The following is an 18,831-nucleotide window of genomic DNA, read 5'->3' as shown; positions in this document are numbered from 1 at the left end:
GTTCCCAGTGTGGCCTTGAACTCACAGAGATCCAGACAAATCCCTGCCTCCCAAGTGATAGGATCAAAGGTGTGCTACCATTGCCTGACTTCCGTGTTTAATATAGTGGCTGGCTTTTTCCTCTGATCCTCAGACAAATTTTATTGGGAGACACAGATAAAATATCACCACAGAGGTGTACATGTGTTTACACATATGCACATGAGTCATTCCTCAGGAACTGTCTGCCTGGTTTTTCGAGACAGACTCTCAGCTGGTGGGAAAGTGTGAGACAATATTGGCAAGTACAAGAGCCTGAGTTCAGTCCTCAGAAGAGCTGGGTGTGGTGATGTGTGTCCGTAATCCCAGCACCCCTACTGTGAGGTAGGGGATGTTGAAAGGAGAATTTCCAGAAGTTCACAGGCTTGCTGACCTAGTGTGTGCAGTGGGAAAACAGCAATGGGCCTGTCTCAGACAAGGTAGAAGACGGGGTGATACCCGCGGCTGTCCTTGGGGTTCCAGCCTGGTACAGTGCACCTGCATTCACACAAGTGCACGCGCACACACACTCACGAATTTATTTATTACTTATTTATTTTTGCTTTTTCAAGACTGTATGGCCCTAGCTGTCCTAGAGCTTGTTTTGTAGACCGGACTGGCCTCGAACTCAGAAATCCACCTGCCTCTGCCTCCTGAGTACAGGAATTCAAGGCATGTGCCACCACACTGGCCCACACTTGGCTTTTTAAATGCAGGATCAAACTCAGTTCCTCATACTTCTGTGGCAAACACTTTATCAACTGACTTCTGTTCTCTGCCTTCATTTTCTGGAGGTATTCCCTGATACATATTTCTTGAAAGTAAGAATAAAGAGTCTTTGGGAAAATAAATAACATTTTCCTTGGTCAACAGCTTCTTAAAAATCTGACTGTTCTTTCTCATTTTCTTCTCAGAACTGCTTTGAGCTTTATATTCCTGACAACAAAGACCAGGTGATTAAGGCCTGTAAGACGGAGGCCGATGGCCGGGTGGTGGAAGGGAACCACACTGTGTACCGCATCTCAGCCCCGACTCCCGAGGAGAAGGAGGAGTGGATCAAGTGCATCAAGTAGGTGGCTCCCACACCTGGGACGGGACGGCCGCAGTGTCCTCCCCTTCCAGCTTGGAAGGGCTTCAGGGAGGGCTCCCAGCTTGCTTCCCAGCAGGCCTTTGGATTCTTGCCCATTAGAGCATGAGTAGGCCATGTCTCCAGCCTAGGCACCAAGGGAATTCAGAGACCCCAGAGTGGGGACAAGAGCCACTTACCTCCATTATGTGTCTGTGGGGGGGGACATCTCTCCCTGGTGCCTCCTCAGTGGATGGCACTTGGCTTTATTGTACTTTTTTATCCAGTGAGACTGTTCTCCCAGTTACAGACATGGAAACGAAGCCCCCAAATTATGAGAGCTGTGGAAAGTCACAGTGCAGTGATGCCAGGTTATGAACCATGTGCTGTGAGACCACAGCCAGCCTGAGTGGAGGGAGCTTCTCCAAGTCCCACCACGAACTGTGGTCCCACAGTGTGAGGCTTACTACAGGAACAGGACTTCCCAGTGTGGCACATGACTGGAAAGAGGCTTTACAAAGCTCCTTGATGTCTTCTGTCAGCATTGTTCCCTGGGACTGACATGAAACCTGGGTTGATGGGTTTCTTTCTCCTTGCACCAGGAAGACGGCCATTGAGCAGTCTGACTTCCCACGCTCTCGGCAGTTATTTCTTCTTCCAGCAATGCAGCATCCTTACTCATCACTCTGGGGACTTTGGCCATGAGGAGTTATGCAAGTGTTTCCCTTAGAAAGCTTTGCTTGTTATCTGGGCCCTGGTGACCTGGGGAGTGAGGAAGATGTGCCATCAGGTCACAGGCTGCCTCTGTGTCCTCAGACATAGCAAGCACGCCTTCTACCCAGCTGCAGCCCGTCCTTAGGACCTGATTGTTGCCTAGTCTAATTAGTTTGGGGGACTTTACTCCATCCAGTGTGGTGTTTTGGCCAAGATCAGACAGGGAGCAAGCAAGGTGCTGACATGCTGGTGTGGAGGGCTGACGCTTTTCTCTGGAAACATGCCACTCACAGTTCCCAGAGAAAGGAGGCTGATGGCTGGGGCTTGGGTGCAGGTCTCCAGTGCAGTCAGTCCTTGATGTCTTTGGGGTGTGTTACCCATCTCTTCTCTGACGCTCTCAACTTCAAGGGCTGCTTGAGGACTGAGGTAGAGCGCTGAGGCTGACAGCATGCTGCCTTGACTTAGGCATTGTCCTCAAATGACAGCTGTTGTGCCAGTTACGGTTCACAGAGAGGGCCAGGCAGGCAGCCCATCCTCTGAGCATTGGCTCTGTGTCTGGGAAAGACCTGAGACCAGGGAACAGATCACCCCCGGAGTGTCCTGTGTCCTTTCATGTCTGTTGTTGGGAATTCATTAACTATTCTCTCGATCCAGTAACTGTCTGTCTGACACGGACTTAAAGCACTTTCCCTGGTCCTACCACGTTCTGCATGGCCCCTGACTGGCCTGTGTGGACCACTGTCTTCCCACCTGAATACACACTGCTTCTGTCACTAGAATATGCTTTGGTAGAGGCTCCTTCCCCTTAAAGCTTTTTCAAAGGAATTTTGGCTGTTTTTGTCCATTTTGGCTCTCATAGAAGTTTTTGCTGCTGTAATCAGAAAATTTGAGTGTTATTTAAAGTCCCTCTTGGATCCTTGTGGGTGCTAGGCCTCCTCCTGGGGCTACCAATCTCCTCTGACAACTCCCCGCAAATATTCTTGATGCTTCCCTGGGAACTCTGGCTTGGCCTCTGGAGGATGTGCAGGTGCTGGGACTCTGTAGCATGATCTCTGCATCCCAATCCCCATGGGGAAAGCCCAGAAGATGGTAAGCACTACTCCACAGATGAGGACCTGAGACACTGTCTGCCTCAGAACCTGTGTGGAGGAGTGAAATGAGAGAGCACTGGGAGAAACATGCTTCATGGTGTCGTAGAAGGCCAAGATGCCCCTTCCTAGGGGTTCCCAGCAGCCTAAGCAAACTCCTAGTGCATTGCATGTGTCCATCTCAACACTGGGTTCAACAGAGTCCAGACTGCAAGCAGACTCTCAGTAGGCCAGAGATGCCCACTGTCAGCCATGGGGAGCCTGTGTCTGACAGGTGTGGAGAGGTGTGATTTCCAGTTCCGAGAACTAACAGTGCCAGGGATGAAGAGGAAGTTAAACATAGCCCGTAACTGAGGAGTAACTGATACCAACCCAGTTCTTGGCACCATTTCCCAGCATATTTTCATCTGGGCATCATGGGCACTGCTGTACAAGGGCAAGCAACCTACCAAAGGGGTTGGCCATCGCCCAAAAGGCAAGGTAGACTCAGCTACCCGTGAAGATGAGAGGCCTCTGACTAGCCGTATTCCTTGGGTGCTGAGTCCCTGTGGTGGTGAGACCCAGCCAGCTCACCAGAGCTGGGGCAGCTGGGATGTGAGTGCTGTGGACTCCGGGTCACTGGTGACCACTGGAACTAAGCATCACACAGACTCTGCTTCCCTAGGAGACCAAGCACCAGCTCTGTGGCCTTAGCCACCTCCACTGTCCAGTGCAGGTCACGTGTGCCCTCCCTCACTGGGCTCGACAGGCAGCATGGCCGTCCCCTTTTGCACTGGGCCCCCAGCAGCAGTACTCATTTACATGGAGCTGGAACAACAGGACCCCAGAAGTTCCCTGCCTTCACTATGAGTGAAGTAACTTAGTGGCAAGTATTGCAGCATGCCACTCAGGGATACAGAGGACAGTCACTTGGTTGAGAAAACCAAATCCCCATGCTGGGAACTCAGCTAAGGAGTGAATGTATAATGGTTCTACTCCCAAATGCTAAGTGATGTTAGTTTAAAATAGGCAGGAACCTCCATGCTTACTTTGTTATATGTCCCTGTGTATCACCTTAAGCTACCACTTGGACAGAGTGAGGGTGGGCGTTCCTGGTGACATCTGGCAGCCCAGGTTCATCTACCTCTCATGCCTCTTCTCTCCCTTTTCTGTCCTCCAGGGCTGCCATCAGCAGAGACCCTTTCTACGAGATGCTTGCCGCACGGAAAAAGAAGGTCTCGTCCACGAAGAGACACTGAGCGTGCACCAGGGCACGGCAGCCCCCTGAGCCGGGGCCTTTCTCCCGCCTGCCCTGGGGGGGCGCAGCGAGCCAAGCAGAGGAGAGCAGAGGGCTCCTCTGCTAGTTCCTGCCCGCTCCTAAAGACTAGCTTCAGCTTTTGCAGTTTTCTAAGGGGGAGAAGGGTGGGCAGTGAGGGCTGGGGCTGCCGCACCCCGCAGGCTCCAGCCTCTCTCAGAAGCGCTCTCTGGCAGCAGCAGAGCAGTGCCGCGGTCCCAGGCCTCAGCTCGCAGGCCGATGGCACCGCAGAGAGCTCTCTTTACCTCGCAGTGTTCCTGGCCAAGGGCCTCCCCCTCTGCTCCACACATGCCTGTGAGGATGTACTTTATGGACTGAGGAGAACGGAGGAAAGGAAAAGAAGCCACGCACTAGAAAGATTTATTTTTGTTTTTGTAAAGCAAACATGAACGTAGCACTGTACTCTGCCCTCCTGTGTCCTGCTTGGGAAGCTTCCCCAGTAGGGGCTCTGGGGCTGCTGGCACCCCAGGAGCTGCTGCCTCGTGACCTGTGTGGGCTAGAGGGGCAAAAGCAGGGCTGCTGGCAGGGCCCAGCAGACACAGGGAGGCCTCCAGGACCCCAGCAGGGCAGCAGGCGGACAGTCTGGGCAGCTCCTGCCCAGTGCCTGTGGGGTGGGGTGAAGGCGGCTGGCCCCTTGCCTGGCCTCAGTACCCAGGCCCACTGCGCTCTAAAGTGGGAGTCTGCATTTTCCTAGTAACCAAAACTGTGAGGAGGCCACCCGTGGTCCCGGGTGGCCGACGACTGTTTCATAGCTGGTTTTTCTTTCTCTTCCCCAAGGATTCCACTCCTCGTTCTAGAGGAAGGAGTAGGTTTTACCTGATCCCCTTGGGGCTCCAGTCTTTTCTGCCTCAAAAGTATCCCCAACTGGACTATTCTGGTGCACTCTGTGGGAGCCTCCAGGAGCAGGGGCCTCACTCAGCAGCGTGCAGTGCAGTCAGGCAAGGGTGAGGTGGCCTTTCTGTCCCCTCCCCCTATGGCGTGGCATGCCACGGCACATGTGTGAGTTGGCCCTGGTCTCCTAACTCAGTGTGAAGGGAGCCATGAAGCGCAGCATCTCCTGCCGTTCTCTCAGGGACTCTCAAGGGCAGCTCCTGCTCCTTGGCCAGGGCCAGCGTGCCAGTCCAGGCAGAGCAGGTGGCACACTCCTCCGTGTGGCCAAGGCCTCGGTGGCAGAATGCTGCCTCCAGGCAGGTGGAGGAGCCATGGGCCCCCTCTAGGCTGTGTGAGCTGGGCTCCTCCAATCTCAGAAGGAGGTCAGCACCTCTGGAAATAGCTTTGCAGAGAAGGGTGAGTGTGGGGACAGCACTCTGGCCCCCTCCCTTCCTGTGGATCCGGCCTCGAGTGGCTTCAGGTGCTTGATGCTGGAGTGTGTGAAGGAGACAGTGACAGAAGAGGGTCCAGGGTGGAAAACTGAGCCTCCTGGTAGAGAACCAGGCAGTGCCAGCCAGGTTGTGGGGGGGTTGGGCCAGGGTCAGAGCCCCTCCTGCACACTGGTTCTCACGGGTGTGCCCTGGGCAGACCAGCACCTGGATCAGTATCAGTCTATTTATCAGAGGTGTAAATAATTCATACATAGTTTTTCTCCTTTTAGATTATTTTGTATTTGTTTAAAAAAAGATTTGTCAAAATACAAAGAAATGACTGAAAGTTGTTGACAGGGTTTTTTAAAAATATTATTATTCCAATTGTTTTTTGTTTGTCTTTGCCTTGTAAACTAGCTCCAAGGAACTGCAGCAAATAAACTCCAAATGTGCCCAAACCACTTTTCGTTGTCTGCTTGGTAGTGGGTGTCATCTCTTGTCAAGCCTGGGATTGGGAGCTGGTGCGCCTGTAGGGTGGGCATGGCTCCATCCTGAGTGTGGTTCTGATAAGAAAGCAGAAGTTGGGTAGGGGCTGTGTTTCTGCAAGGGACGTCATAACAAGGGGGGAGTGGGCTTAACATTTGCCCCCCCCTTTTTGGGAAAGAAACTCAACTTGAAGGCAGAGCAGAAGTGTCCACATCAGCCACGTGCAGCCTTGTCGGGCGGTTGAGCGGCACCAGGAGACAGGCCACAGGTACATGACCCATGTGGCAGAAGCTGGCGTCTCTCTGGGCTCCTTTCTTTTCTTTTCTTGAGGCAGCATGTAGCTCAGGCTGGCCTTGAGTTCAGTGTGCAGCTGAAGACGACCCTGAATTTCTGCTCTTCTTGTGCCTGCCTCTCTCCAGTGCTGGGGTCATGGGTCTGGACAGTGTCTGGTTTGTGCAATGCTGGGGATCGCCCCAAAGCGTTCTTCGTGTGAGATGAGCACTCCAGGAACTGAACTGCATCCCAAGCCTGGGGCCGGGGCAGCAGGGCCACAGCCCTTCCCTCACACCGGTCCTCACAGGAGTGTCCTGGGCAGCCCAGCACCTGGATCAGCATCGGTTTATTTATCAGAGGTGTAAATAATTCATATATAGTTTTTCTCCTTTTAGATTATTTTGTATTACAAAAAGATTTGTATTATTTTGTTTACAAAAAGATTTATCAAGATACAACAAAATGACTGAAAGTTGTTGACAGGGTTTTTTGAAAATATTATTCCAATTGTTTTTTTGGTTTTGCCTTGTAAACTAGCTTCAAGGGAGTAGGTCACTGAGGGCATATTTTTGGAAACTGTATCTTGTCCTCTCTCTCTGCCTCCTGTGTACCATGAAGTAAGTAGCCTCCGCCACAGGGTTCTGCTGTCATGATGCTCTACTTCATCAGATCCCAGGATCACTAGATCCCAGGACCATGGACTGAAACCTCTGAAGCCGTGAGTCAAATGATCGTTATCCCATTGTCTGCCTTAATGGAAGTTCAGGGTCACATCTGGAGAGGGCTAAGCTCCGTGCTCAGCAAACAGACCACTGCCCTGACTTCCATTAAGGCAGACAATGTAAAGATCAAAGGTGCTGTGAACTTGGTACCAGAACACCTGTCCTGATAGACAAGAGCAGCCCCAACAGATACACTGTTCTTGTCTCCCTTAATCCAGGTCTCTGCATCTCACTCCTTGACATTTGATGACATTTGCTTATCTCCTCCTGGTTTAATTTTTTTGTACATATTTGATCAAAACGAATCTGCTGATGTGCATGTGGCTCTTGCTGTTTACATGGCTGCATCTTGTTCATAAGCATGAAGTCAGTACTGTGCACAGAGCCCCTGTCTCTGTGGGCTCCTCAGCTTTGGGCTCTGTCCCTTCACTTCCTTTCTGAGCCCTATCAGGCGGGCTGGTTCTACCACTTCATTCTGTGTGACTCCGAGCTCTTGAGAGCTGAGTCTCAGCGTCTTCTGCTTCCTGCTTGGTTAAACATTCCCGATCCCGAGCTCTTGTCTCCTTGCAGTAGTTGCATTAGAGTGTCTCGTTCCTCACTGAACGTCTACATTCAGCAAACACTGCCTGGGGTCTATCAGACCAGGAAGCCAAGTACTATGTCCATCACTCCAAAGATTGCTTACTGCTGGCCTGCCTGAGCCCGCTGGAGCAGAAACAGAACAGGGCCGCAGAGCGGCTGTGCTGGGGGCGGGGGCAGGGCAGCGGGCTTGGGCAAGCGTGCTCGATGCTCCTGACTCACCTCTTCCTGAGCATTGAATTGACCACCGGCGCCTGCTAGAGAGCAGCGGAGGAGTAGATTGTGGACAGTGAGAAAATACCAAACCTTTTTTTTTTTTTAAGTGTTACTCATAGGCTGTGACACAGAGTGGCTTAAACAGAAGCAGCGCTTTGGAAAGGTAGGTGGTGTGGATGGCTCTCTTGCTATCTTGCTACCCCTTGTGCTGTGCTGGTCACAGGAGGTGACCTCATCACTGTTGGGTAGGGTTGTGCCCCGTCTCTGGAGTCCTTCCTAGGCTCCAGTCTTTCAGCTGGCCTGACCTTGGGCTGTGTATCCCTGCATGACTTGTTTGCCAGCTTTAAGCCTCCCTCCACTGTGAGTGTGACCCTGAGCATGACAATCACACACATTGTTGGAGGTTCTCTGGGCCCGGTAGAAGGTGAGCGCAAAAAGTTTATTCACTGGGGCCCAGCTTTCTCTGAAACTAGCTGGTGTTAGAAAATGCCCAGGGGAGGGCCAGGCTCGGGTCATTTGTCCCATCCACGGATCTGGTCCTTCTGGTTAGAGGCTGTCTTGGTGAAGAAGGTGTACCAGTCCTTGGGAAATGAAGTTGGTCATCTCAGCATCTTGCTTAGCAGCCAAGAGCAGTCTCAGGGTGGGAGTGATAGGGAAACAGGTAGCACCGTGCCCCCACCCCACCCCGCATCCCACCCCCCACCCCATCTCCCTCCCAGATTGCTTCATCACATCAGAATGTGACACAGACCTCTCTGGTGTGTGTGTGGGAACTTAGCAGAAGCCAGGCTAACAGCCAGTCATGGATACGTCATTGTTTACTCTGTAGGCCTCTGCATCCCTGACGTGTGCGTGTCTGAGTGTGTCTGCTCATACCAATGCTTGGCTTGTTTTGCTTTTTCTTTGGTCCTGGTTCTAGCTTTGTATTTGTTCTTTTGAGAGCTCACTGTGTAGTCCTCACAGCCTGGAATTCCCTGTACAAACCAGGCTGACCTCAGACTTGAGCAGAGCCGTCCCCTGCCTCTGATTCCCAAGTGTGGGGATGACAAGCCTGTGCCACCACACCCAGCCTGGGATCCTGTCTCATGAGCCTTTTGCTAATTAAGAATCTCACTTTAAGGATCCAGAAGAGGATCATCTCTGAGGAAGCCCATTGCTAAAGCACCCGAGGCTGTGGTGCATACCTAAGCCCTAGCTGGTCAGGGGCAGTAGGTTAGCGACTGAGGCAACATCCTTCTTAACTAGACATAGTCACACTGGGGGAAGGAAGGACATCCAGGTGAGTGAGAGTGACGGAGGCAATGATGGTGACAGATGCTGTCCCAACACTGTAAGCAGACAGCCTTGGGTGTAAAGGACAAGAGGGAGAAGGATGATGTGGGGTGCCGGCTGGATGCCCCTTGGGAGGGCATCTGAGGGAAGTGATGTCAGGAAGGACTAAGGACCAAGGTCCGTAGGAGGGTACAGCCATTGTCATACCACTCCCTAGTGAGACAGCTCCACAGCATTATGCCCTACATGCATGTAGAGGAGGGGCCTGGCCAAGGAGAAGGCCAGCTTCCATGAGTGGGTTGATTTCACCAAGGGCCAAAGCAGCCCAGAGTGAGCAGGACCAGCATGACTAGCCAGGTCCCTGGTACTTCTAATGGCAAAGCTGGGCATGACATGACTGTTGACATGCCAAGCCCTTGATGTAGATCTGCAAATCCAGCCCCCACCCCCCACCCCACCCCACCCCCACCTCACCCTGGCAGACTGCAGCTAGGTCACAGACATTCATGCTCTCGTGGACTCTGTCAGAGTGCAGGGTAACACACGGAGTATTCTTCAGTCAGTGTCCTCCTCAGGCCAGTTCTTGGACTCTAAGTAAGCTTTCGGGGCCAGGGCTCTGCAGAGGTTCCCAAGTCATTCATTTGTTTTTATTTGTTGGTTTTGGTTTGTGGCAGGCTCTCATCCATTGCCCAGGAACCATTGCCTGGGACTCCCTATGTAGCCCAGGTTGGCTTCACATACACAGTCATCCTCCTGTTCCAGCCCTTTAAGTGCTGAAATTACAGCTGGAGCTCCCATGGCCAGCTTGAGTTGTTCATATTACAGTGACATGGGAATGTTGAATGGGGCATTTAGGAGTTGAGACACTTGCCTGTGCTGGTGAGGACCTGATTTACATGAATGGACTGTGGGAAATGCAGGAACCACGCATTTCCCACGTGGTCAGAAGATAATCTGATGTCAAGTCCTTCCAGTAACCTCTGAAGAGCTGCTGAGAGACAGCGAGGTAGGCAAAGAATCCAAGATTACCCCAATTCCAGCACACCGCCGGTCAGAGCAGTCAGGAGCCACAACTCAGACACTGAGCATGTGGGTCGCTGCCATTGGCTCCGTGGTGGAGCCAGTGACTCAGTGAACTCTGGGTGCTCACAGGTTGGTACGAGGAAGAGGATGTTGTATCTGTTTCCTCTATTAGACAGGGTGTGAAGCATAATTGTCACAACAGTGACAACTGATGTCTGTTGGCCTGGCGGACACAGCTAAAGTCCAGTGAGGAAGTCTCTTCCGAATGAAGAAGGAATTTCTTTAAATTCATTTGATTTTATGTGTACGGGTGTTTTGCCTGAATATATGTGCACCACATGTACCTGTGGAGACCAGAAGAGGGTGTTAGCTCTTCACAGGAAGACAGCCTAGCCCAGAGCCCTTCCATGTTGCCCACACTGCCCAACACATTGGAAACAAGGGGGCATGTATGGGACCACACAACTGGAAGACAAGGAAAACAGCAAACAAAAGCAGATCCCATGGCAATCTAACGATGAAATCTGTTGTCACTCAGTACCCAGTAAAGTCCCTAAGGCAATCCAGTGGGGACAGCAAAGCCTTTTCCGCATGGAAACCAACTGCATGAGTAAGCTACATACTCCAAAATAATTCAAGATGGAGTGTGACTTGATCTCACACATAAAGCCAAGAAGTTTCTAGATGAAAACACACAAGAATCTACTTATGACCTTGGAGTCGGCAAAGGTTCTTCAAGGTAGAATTAGAAAGACCATAGACAGCCGATACAGCAAGCACGGCGCTTGTGTAGCCCTTTCCGTGGGTACTGGAGCCTGGTTTCTGCTGTGAAGAGGACGGCCACAGCACCCCAGGGAGACACACATATTTAATCCTGCTACTACCACCTAATGTGGGCATTAAGTTCAAGCAATACTGAAATGTGTGCAAGAGAGCCTGGTCCCAGACAAGACAGGCCCCCGCCAGCTTCCTGGAAGCCAGTACAAAAAACAAAACAGAACAAAAAAACAGAAGAGGACAACGATGCTGTCTGCTGCTTCCTCGGGCAAAGTTAGAACTCATTCCGTGTGAGAGACTGAGCAATGGATGCTGAGACCCAGTCAAAACAGAACTCATTACACAAGAAATACTGAATAACGAACCTATGCAGGGAATACATGAGTCTGTTGAAATAACTTGCCTTGTGTTACAAGAATTGTCCGAGAAAACCTAATGTGTTTTTAGGAAACCCAAGGGGTTTAGAACTGGATGAAACTCTAAGACAGCTAGCTTGGTGCTCCCTGCTCCCCTAAGGAATGAGGAGCCTGAGACCTCCTAGGTGAAGGTGCGTGTGCCAGGTCACCTGGCAGCCTGTGTTAGGAAGCATGAACTCCACTGGGAAAGCTTTCGCTATAGTTCTGTGCTGAGCTGAGAGACGCCCGCTGAGGTCAGTGTTTTGTTTTGCTGGCTAAATTATACAGACGTAAGTGGGATCGTTTCTGGTTACATCCCTTACTTTAACAACAAATTATTCTAAACTAATGACTCATGCGGCTTCCCGCTCCAGGAGATTTTGTTTTCCTTCCTTGCATCTCAAGTTAGTGAGAGGTGTCCTTTCCTTTGAAAGGTCCCTCTGGGGTGCTGTAGCCTTTTTTTTAACCCCCTCATGTTGGAGTCTTGCTTTGTAGCCCAAGATGGCCTTGAACTCAAGCTTCCAAATGTTGGGACTATAAATATGTACTTCATGTCCTTCATTATTTTCAAGATATGTCTCTCTCTCTCTCTCTCTCTCTCTCTCTCTCTCTCTCTCTCTCTCTCTCTTCTCTCTCTCTCTCTCTCTCTCTATACACACACACACACACACACACACACACACATATATATTTATCTGTGTGTGTGTGTGTGTCTGTATGAGAGAGAGAGAGAAAGAGAGAGAGATTTCTTTAGGATGTTTATCGAATTTTTACTGACTACAGTTGTTCTTGGACAGTTTCACACACATACATAACACTTGGTTTTAGCCCTCATCCCTCACTCTCCCCTGGCTCTCCTACCCATTGCCCTTCCCCTCCCTCATCTCTTGTTCCATTCTTGTCTCTGTGCTTTGTTTTGTGCCCCACTAACTTAACTAGGGTCATCTGTGTGACCACAGGTTTGGAACTGTCCATTCTGTGCAGCTGAGGATGCTAGGCAAGTCTCTTGCTGCTAAGCCATGCCCAGCCCTACATCCACTGGTTATGGCCATTCCCTGAGATTCATCTCTAGGATGTGTCAATGTCTCTGCCCTGACTGCTGGGACTCAGTGGCAGCCTTCTTCTTAGTTGAACTTTTAGCAGCCCATCAAGAGAGCATTGGTGGGAAGCATTCCAGAGCTGACTGGACTCCCCAGCATCAGTAACCTCCATTTCCCTGTTTGATGGAGGCCGGGAGAGTCACCAACTGTTGTCCGTGTCCAGCAGGGGCTCCACAGTTTAAGACTTAGAGCACTTCCTACATATATAGATACATAGTGAGTCTTGTATAAAATCTGGGGCTAAAGAAGTGAGGTGTGTCATATATGAACCACATGTCTGTTGTCAAACCCACAAGTTAGCGGAGCTGAGCCCAAGATGGTCTTTCCAAAACTTTGCTGTGTACCAGAAGGGAGAAAGACGTCCATTCCTACAGACAGACAAGGGCCTGTTCTCTGGGCCATCAGGTGATTCAGGTTCGGCATTTGGATGCAAAGGGAATCTTCTTGGCCAAATGATGCTTTCGAGGACCTGAAGTGATGAACACAGTTACCAAAGATTGACCTGGGACAGTGGCTTCAAGCTTGTTGCTTCACACTAGTGACAATTAGAGATGCAAGTCAAGGTCAGACAAGAAGCATCAGCTTTATTAAGGAGAACTGCATAAAACTGTGAAAATTGAGGCAAAGTGAAAGAAACTGCCCAAGAGTGGGGGTGGTCCCTGAGAGAGGAAAAGTTGTTGAACTTCCTCCTCTGTGGTTTTTATAGAGCTCTGGCAGTTGCTGGTTAGGAGACAGGTTAGTTCTCTGAGTCAATGGAGGACCCACACTGTGCATGTCCCCTGGCCCGACTAGAGAGGTGATTTTGTTCTGTTCTCGTGTTGTTCACAGCGCCCCACTCTATCCATCTCTGACTCTAGCTTTATTAGCTGTCAGCCTACATGTGCCTATCTGTTCATCCCCTTTAGACAGCACTAATGGACCCAGCATGACCTGGAGCAAAAGGCCATTCACGGTGTTCTCAATAGATTGCAGCCCAAGGCACATTGATGTATTTCCACCTGTCTCACCCACATCTCTTAGGTCTGTGCATAATCACCGTTGAACTTTCCCATGACTGGGCGCTCTGTGGGGGCAAAGCATGAGTGTAGGGTGTTGCCTACCAGTCCCTACCGGTCTACAAATCAAATCCGGTAATCTTGTGTACTGTGTGGAATTCATCCTAATATGTAGTCAAGCAAAAACAAATGTCAAGACTTAAAAAGGTGGTGAAATGGTTGCTAATACATGATAATGCATACTCACCATCTCAAACAATTCCCAGATCCACACAGTGTGCTCAGCACACTCACATTGTTGGTGAACCCATCCCTGCTATCCATATCCCAAAGTCAACTCTGTGCCCATGAAACACTGGCTCCTCGTTCCCCTCCAACATCTGGTGAACTTGACCTATAAGGTCCCTGTGAACTGACCACCCCAGGGACCTCATAAATGTCAACAGATAATATTTAGTCTTTGGGTCTGGCTTAGGGCATTCAGCAGGCTTCCTCAAGTTTCATCTGATTGTTTTTTAGCATTGGTGGTGGTTTATTGATGGATTTGATGTTAGCAAAGAGTCATCAGAGATACACAGAGATACACAGGACTCACTGTCGCAGGCTGCCACCAAGCAGGAGCCAGGCCAGAGCCTGTGTGGAGACCTGCAGTCTTTAGCACTTCCAAGTTCTAGACTCAAGGCCATTGTAGGCCCACAGCCCCCCAACCCCTACCTTTCCCAGGACCTGTGTCCATCCCAGCCTGGCTCTTCCCTGTCCCCTCGGGAGCTGCTCACCATAGCCTCCAGGACTGTGGTCTCCCCTTTTCCACACGTCTAAAAACCATGTTTCCTTCCCTGCCAATAGTCTCGGCAGGGAACTTCCCTGACTCCTCACTGTACTGAACATCTTCAGCTTGTCCACCTCTCTCTGACCTCAGGGGCCCCTTAGGGGTTCCTTCTTTTGGGACCACGTTCTGCCTGTGGGATTATTCCACCACCTTGTTTCCTATATAAATTGCAAGGACCATGAGGGGCCCTGCCCTCAGCACGTGGAGCTCTGAACGTAGTGAGCTTGCCCTGCCCCTTCATGGGCTCGCGTTCAGCCAGCCGCAGGTGGATGTTATTGCACGTGCACAGAGCCTGTTTGTGGGCACTGATGTCACTCCCTGCAGGCGTTACAGTGTTCTAGGAGTGATTCAGAGTCGCCAGGACATCCACGGGTGACATGCAGGGACCACGTCCTTATAAAGAAGGGGCTTGAGATGCTTCAGACTTTGGAGGACTTCCTGGAACCAGTGCCCCATGGCTTCTAAGGGACAACTGTACTCATGGGATTTCTTTCACCTTTTTGTCACTCAGAATGGACTTCCTGGTTGATTGCTTCCTCTGCCAACCGTGATATCTGTCCCTGTCTTAGCTGCACAGCTCAGAAAAGACTTAACAGTGCCTTGGCCGCAAGGTCTCAATACATACATTTTATGATGTTATGTTTTATTGTTTCTACTGTTTGCTAATAATTTATTATTACTTTTTGACTTAAGAAGGTTCAGGCTTTTTTCCAAATACTTCCGAGTACTGACGTGATCGTGTGTTTTCCCTGCCTTAATTTACTCAGATGACAAATCCCATGCATGGCTAGCTCTCATTGTCCATGGGCCACAGCATCAGTGTTGAAGCACATGCGTTCTGCCCATGGCCGTGGGGAGTCTGGGATCTTGAGTCTCCTCAGGGCTCCAGGCCCTTGCCTTCCTGCTCCTGCTCGAGCTTTGCCACAGCCATGCACTAGATTTACCACATGGCCTAGAAATGTGCCCTGCTCAGGTCCTGTGTGCCAGCCTAGGGACATGGACATTCCCTGCACTCAGGAGGTTTGTTAAAACCTGTGACCTAGAATTCTGGAGACCCCAAGTCAGAGTGAGGCCTCTGCTGGGTGGCTCCTCTGGGGCCACACCAGGCCTCTCCTGACTTCTGAAGTGGTTGGTGTTCTATCGCCTGAGCTCTGCCTGCCTATCCTTGTGACGTTCTCCTGTGTATGCCCAGATTTTCCCTTTGTGTAGAGACACCAGTCATGTTGGACGTGGGCCCACCGACTCCAGCATGATCTCATCTTCACCACCACAGCGCTGATGCTACTTCCAGATACGACCGACCAGTCGCCTGCTGCCACTTCAGCCTGTGAGTGTGGGGAGGAGGGGACACAGTAGAACTCAGCAGTGGGGGGTGGGGGAGGACCCTTCATGGTGTCTCGCTTATCCTAGGATGGCTGCTTGGTTCACACTCCCTGCCTCCCTTGGGCCCAGGGTCCTTGTCTGTGCTGCCCTGCGGTCTGGCAGCCGTCGATGTCGGGGTGCACAGGGATCCGGGGAGATCTGTGATGGGTGCAGGGTCCAAGGGGAGGTGGAACTCTGCCTTTCCAGAGCACTGGAGGGCTCCAGAGCATGTGGTCAGGAGAACCCATTTGAAGATATTGTAGACTGTGTAGTTTTTGCATGGACGGGTCCACACAGATCTGGATTTCTAATCTGCCTATTTGAATTATATCTACATTCTCAATCCTAATTAGTATTTTTTTTTGCTCTTATCTTCATCTATTTTTTAGCTATTTGTTTTGTTGAGTCTTGTTTTGTTTTCTTGTGCTTTTTTGAGACAGGGTCCTGCACCCACGCTGGCCTCAAAGTCAGGATCACCCTGCCTCTACCACCTGAGTGCTGGGCTTACATACATGTGCCACTATACCAGCTTGCTAATCTTTTATTTTCTTTTAAGGTTTATTTATTTTTAGCTGTGTATGTGTGTGTGAACGTGTGCCATGTAGGTGCAGTGCCTACAGAGGCCAGAAGAGGGCATCAGATTTCCCAGAACTGGGGTTATAGGCAGTTGTGAGCTGCCCAACCAGGGTTCTTGGAAACCAAACTTGGGTCCTCTGTAAGAGGCAGTATGTGCTCTTAACTTCTGAACCACCTCTTCAGCCCCCTTGATCTTCAGACAGCTGGAGTCTGTGTTTGTTTCCGTGTGTGCTTTCCCTGGGCTCCGGCGAGCTGCTCCGCGGCTGCTGCGTCCTTAACTGCAGCCCTGCCTTCAACGGGGTGCAGCGGTGAGGGTGCCACTCCAGCACAGGCATGGCTCCCGTGCGGCATCTCTCTGGCTTGAGGTGGGTGTGAATCCACCTTCGCCAGTCAGCTGCGTGCAAACGTGAAGTTCTATTTTTATGCTTCCCCAGTCTCATTGACAGAGCCTTTCTCCTGCCTAGCAACAAGAAAACCAGATTTAACTTAACCTGTAAACAGGTCTGTCAGGCACCCCCCACCCCCACTGATAACCAACTGGTTTAACTCTGTTGCTCTCAGATAAATATCAGCTCCTAGTCAAGTACTAGCCACTCCTGTGGTCGTCTGTCCCTTCCCAGGCCTGAGTGGCCACACCTGCAGGTTGTTAGGGACACGGTGAAGGGATGGAGAGGTCTCTGGTGGCATCGGGCTGTGGCTCACTGTCACATCATTCTCTACTGGTCTCCCAGTGTTGGGCTCCTACAGAGACATGGCCGCTCATTGCCTCTCTTGTTCCTAGATCCAGAAGCCCTCCCAGCCCACTGTGGCCCAGAGGACAGTCTTGTGGCTGCCTTCTGTGGCCTCTCTCCCCAGAGGCAGTCGATGAATTGTTGCTCCCTCACTCTACTCACCGAGGCACCCGCCACTCATGTCTGCCGTGCCCCAGCACTGACATGGGGAGGGGTACTGCCTCCTGGTCCAGCGTCCTTGGACACGGGGAGACGCTGACCGCCGTTTGGGGCCTGGGACCTGCTGCAGGACGGCAGGATGACAGCGGAGATGCAGGTCTTACTCGGCGTTCACGTACAAATCTATCACAGTAGACGGGCTCAGAGAGCCCCGACCTGCTCGGGACAGGAAGATGTTTGGGGACAGAAAATGGAGTGGACAGAAAGGACGGAAACAAGTAGGCGTGGTCGACCTGACGGCCTTTGGTCAGTTGTAGACCGGCTGACACTTGGCTGCTTGTCCCAGGAACACGGTTGTAGCCAGGCTTTCCTAGGGTGCAGTCCTTCACGCGAGGACCGCTGGGCAGTGGTGTCCCCGGGCAACTTGGTTTAACACTTGATGCTGCAGTCTCCACAGGGTTGACTCTAACATCCAGAGGTCTGGTGGCTGAGCCTCTCGGTGCTGGCCGGTCCCTTCTGTTAGCGCCTGCCCTCCATTACTTTCCTCCAGCAGACCCCTGCTTTTTCTTTCTCTCAGTCCCTCTTCGGTTCCCGGAGAGAACTTGTGATGATCTAGTTGCCCAGCAGTGGGGAATGGAAGCTAAGACGGGGAGAGGATACCATGTCTGCTAAAACAGACAAACAATAAAACCAGCCCTGCCCTTCCAGGGAGGGTGGCATCCTCTTCACACTGCTGTGTTTTGCTTGGCCTCTGTCTCTGTGGAGGGAGATGGAGGAGTACCAGGATGGATGGGCCCTTCTCCTTACTCCATGGGCTTGGCTGAGGACCATTTGGAAGGTTGCTTTCTCCAGGCAGGTACCAAGATGTCTGGGGCAGAGGTGGCTCCAGCATGCCTGGCTAGACCTGAGACTCCTTAGAGTCGATCCTTGGTTTTGTTTTGGGTTTTGCTTGTTTGTTTTTGAGACAGATTTTTCACATAACCCAGGCTGGCTTTGAACTCACTGTGTAGCTGAGGGTGATCTTGAATTTCACATCCTCCTGTCTTCACCCCCTGAGTGCTGAGGACCAAACCCAAGGCTAGGAAGCTCTCTGTCTGTGGAGCTACACCCCAGCCCCAGGGGAGTTTCTGGAACCCCCAATCCTTAACACTCATGGCAAACCTATTATGTCACAGTGTCTGCAGTAGGACCCCAGATTCAGCATTGCTTAAAGGAGCTTCGGGTGGCTCAGATGTTCAGCTCAGGAAAGGTTACATTTCTGGTGGCTGGCTGGCCATCCCCATTAGTGAATGCCACACAAGCAGCAAGGCCCTTCCAGTCAGCAAGTGGAAGACTGACAGCTAGGTAGAGGAGGACAGACAGCAGAGGAACCTGATGACTGAGCTCTGCCAGTCCTGGGACCTCCAAGGTGATGGTATGCCAGCTGTAGTCTGTGGGACCAGGCCAGGGAAAGGGCTCCAGACATCAGCCCGGCAGACACGGGCAAGACCATAGCTCAGTGCAAGTTACCTTCTGGCATCTCAGAGCCAAGGAGAACAGGTGGCTGGTGGGGTCCCCACAACCTCAGGTCCAGGATGGCCATCACAATGGTGGGCTTCGCCCAAGTCTTCGGCACAGTCCCCGTCCTCAGCAGAGGCCTGGTCTAGCCAGAGCTGGCAATAGCAGTATCTCACTAGGAGCCACTTGGCTGGGCCAGGACTTTGGTAATCATCGTGACCATTCCTGGAACATTCTATGACCTACCCATGGCTGCTTTGGGTGCCTATAGCATCTTCTTGAATTGAAGGAGAGGAGGTGGCTGCCCTGGGTGTCCCCAGGCATGCTTTATGCTAGCAGATGAGGTAAAAACAGGCAG

At 51.4% G+C, this 18,831-nt stretch overlaps 1 protein-coding gene across 4 annotated transcripts in view; it reads left to right on the top strand.

Moving 5' to 3' along the window:
• Cyth1 (cytohesin 1) overlaps positions 1–5,942 on the top strand; it is a 95,490-nt gene extending 89,548 nt beyond the window's left edge. For all 4 annotated transcript variants that reach the window (XM_028892590.2, XM_037201140.1, XM_028892589.2 and 1 more), the window contains exons 12-13: positions 933–1,087; positions 4,046–5,942. In XM_028892590.2, coding sequence (XP_028748423.1) covers positions 933–1,087; positions 4,046–4,124 — 234 coding nt within the window. In that variant the 3' untranslated portion in view covers positions 4,125–5,942. The remainder of the gene's footprint in view (positions 1–932; positions 1,088–4,045) is intronic.
• Positions 5,943–18,831: the final 12,889 nt, after the last annotated feature.

The sequence above is a fragment of the Peromyscus leucopus genome, chromosome 8b (assembly GCF_004664715.2).
Source record: "Peromyscus leucopus breed LL Stock chromosome 8b, UCI_PerLeu_2.1, whole genome shotgun sequence".
Classification (NCBI taxonomy): domain Eukaryota; kingdom Metazoa; phylum Chordata; class Mammalia; order Rodentia; family Cricetidae; genus Peromyscus; species Peromyscus leucopus.
This window is presented reverse-complemented; position numbering and strand designations above follow the sequence as displayed.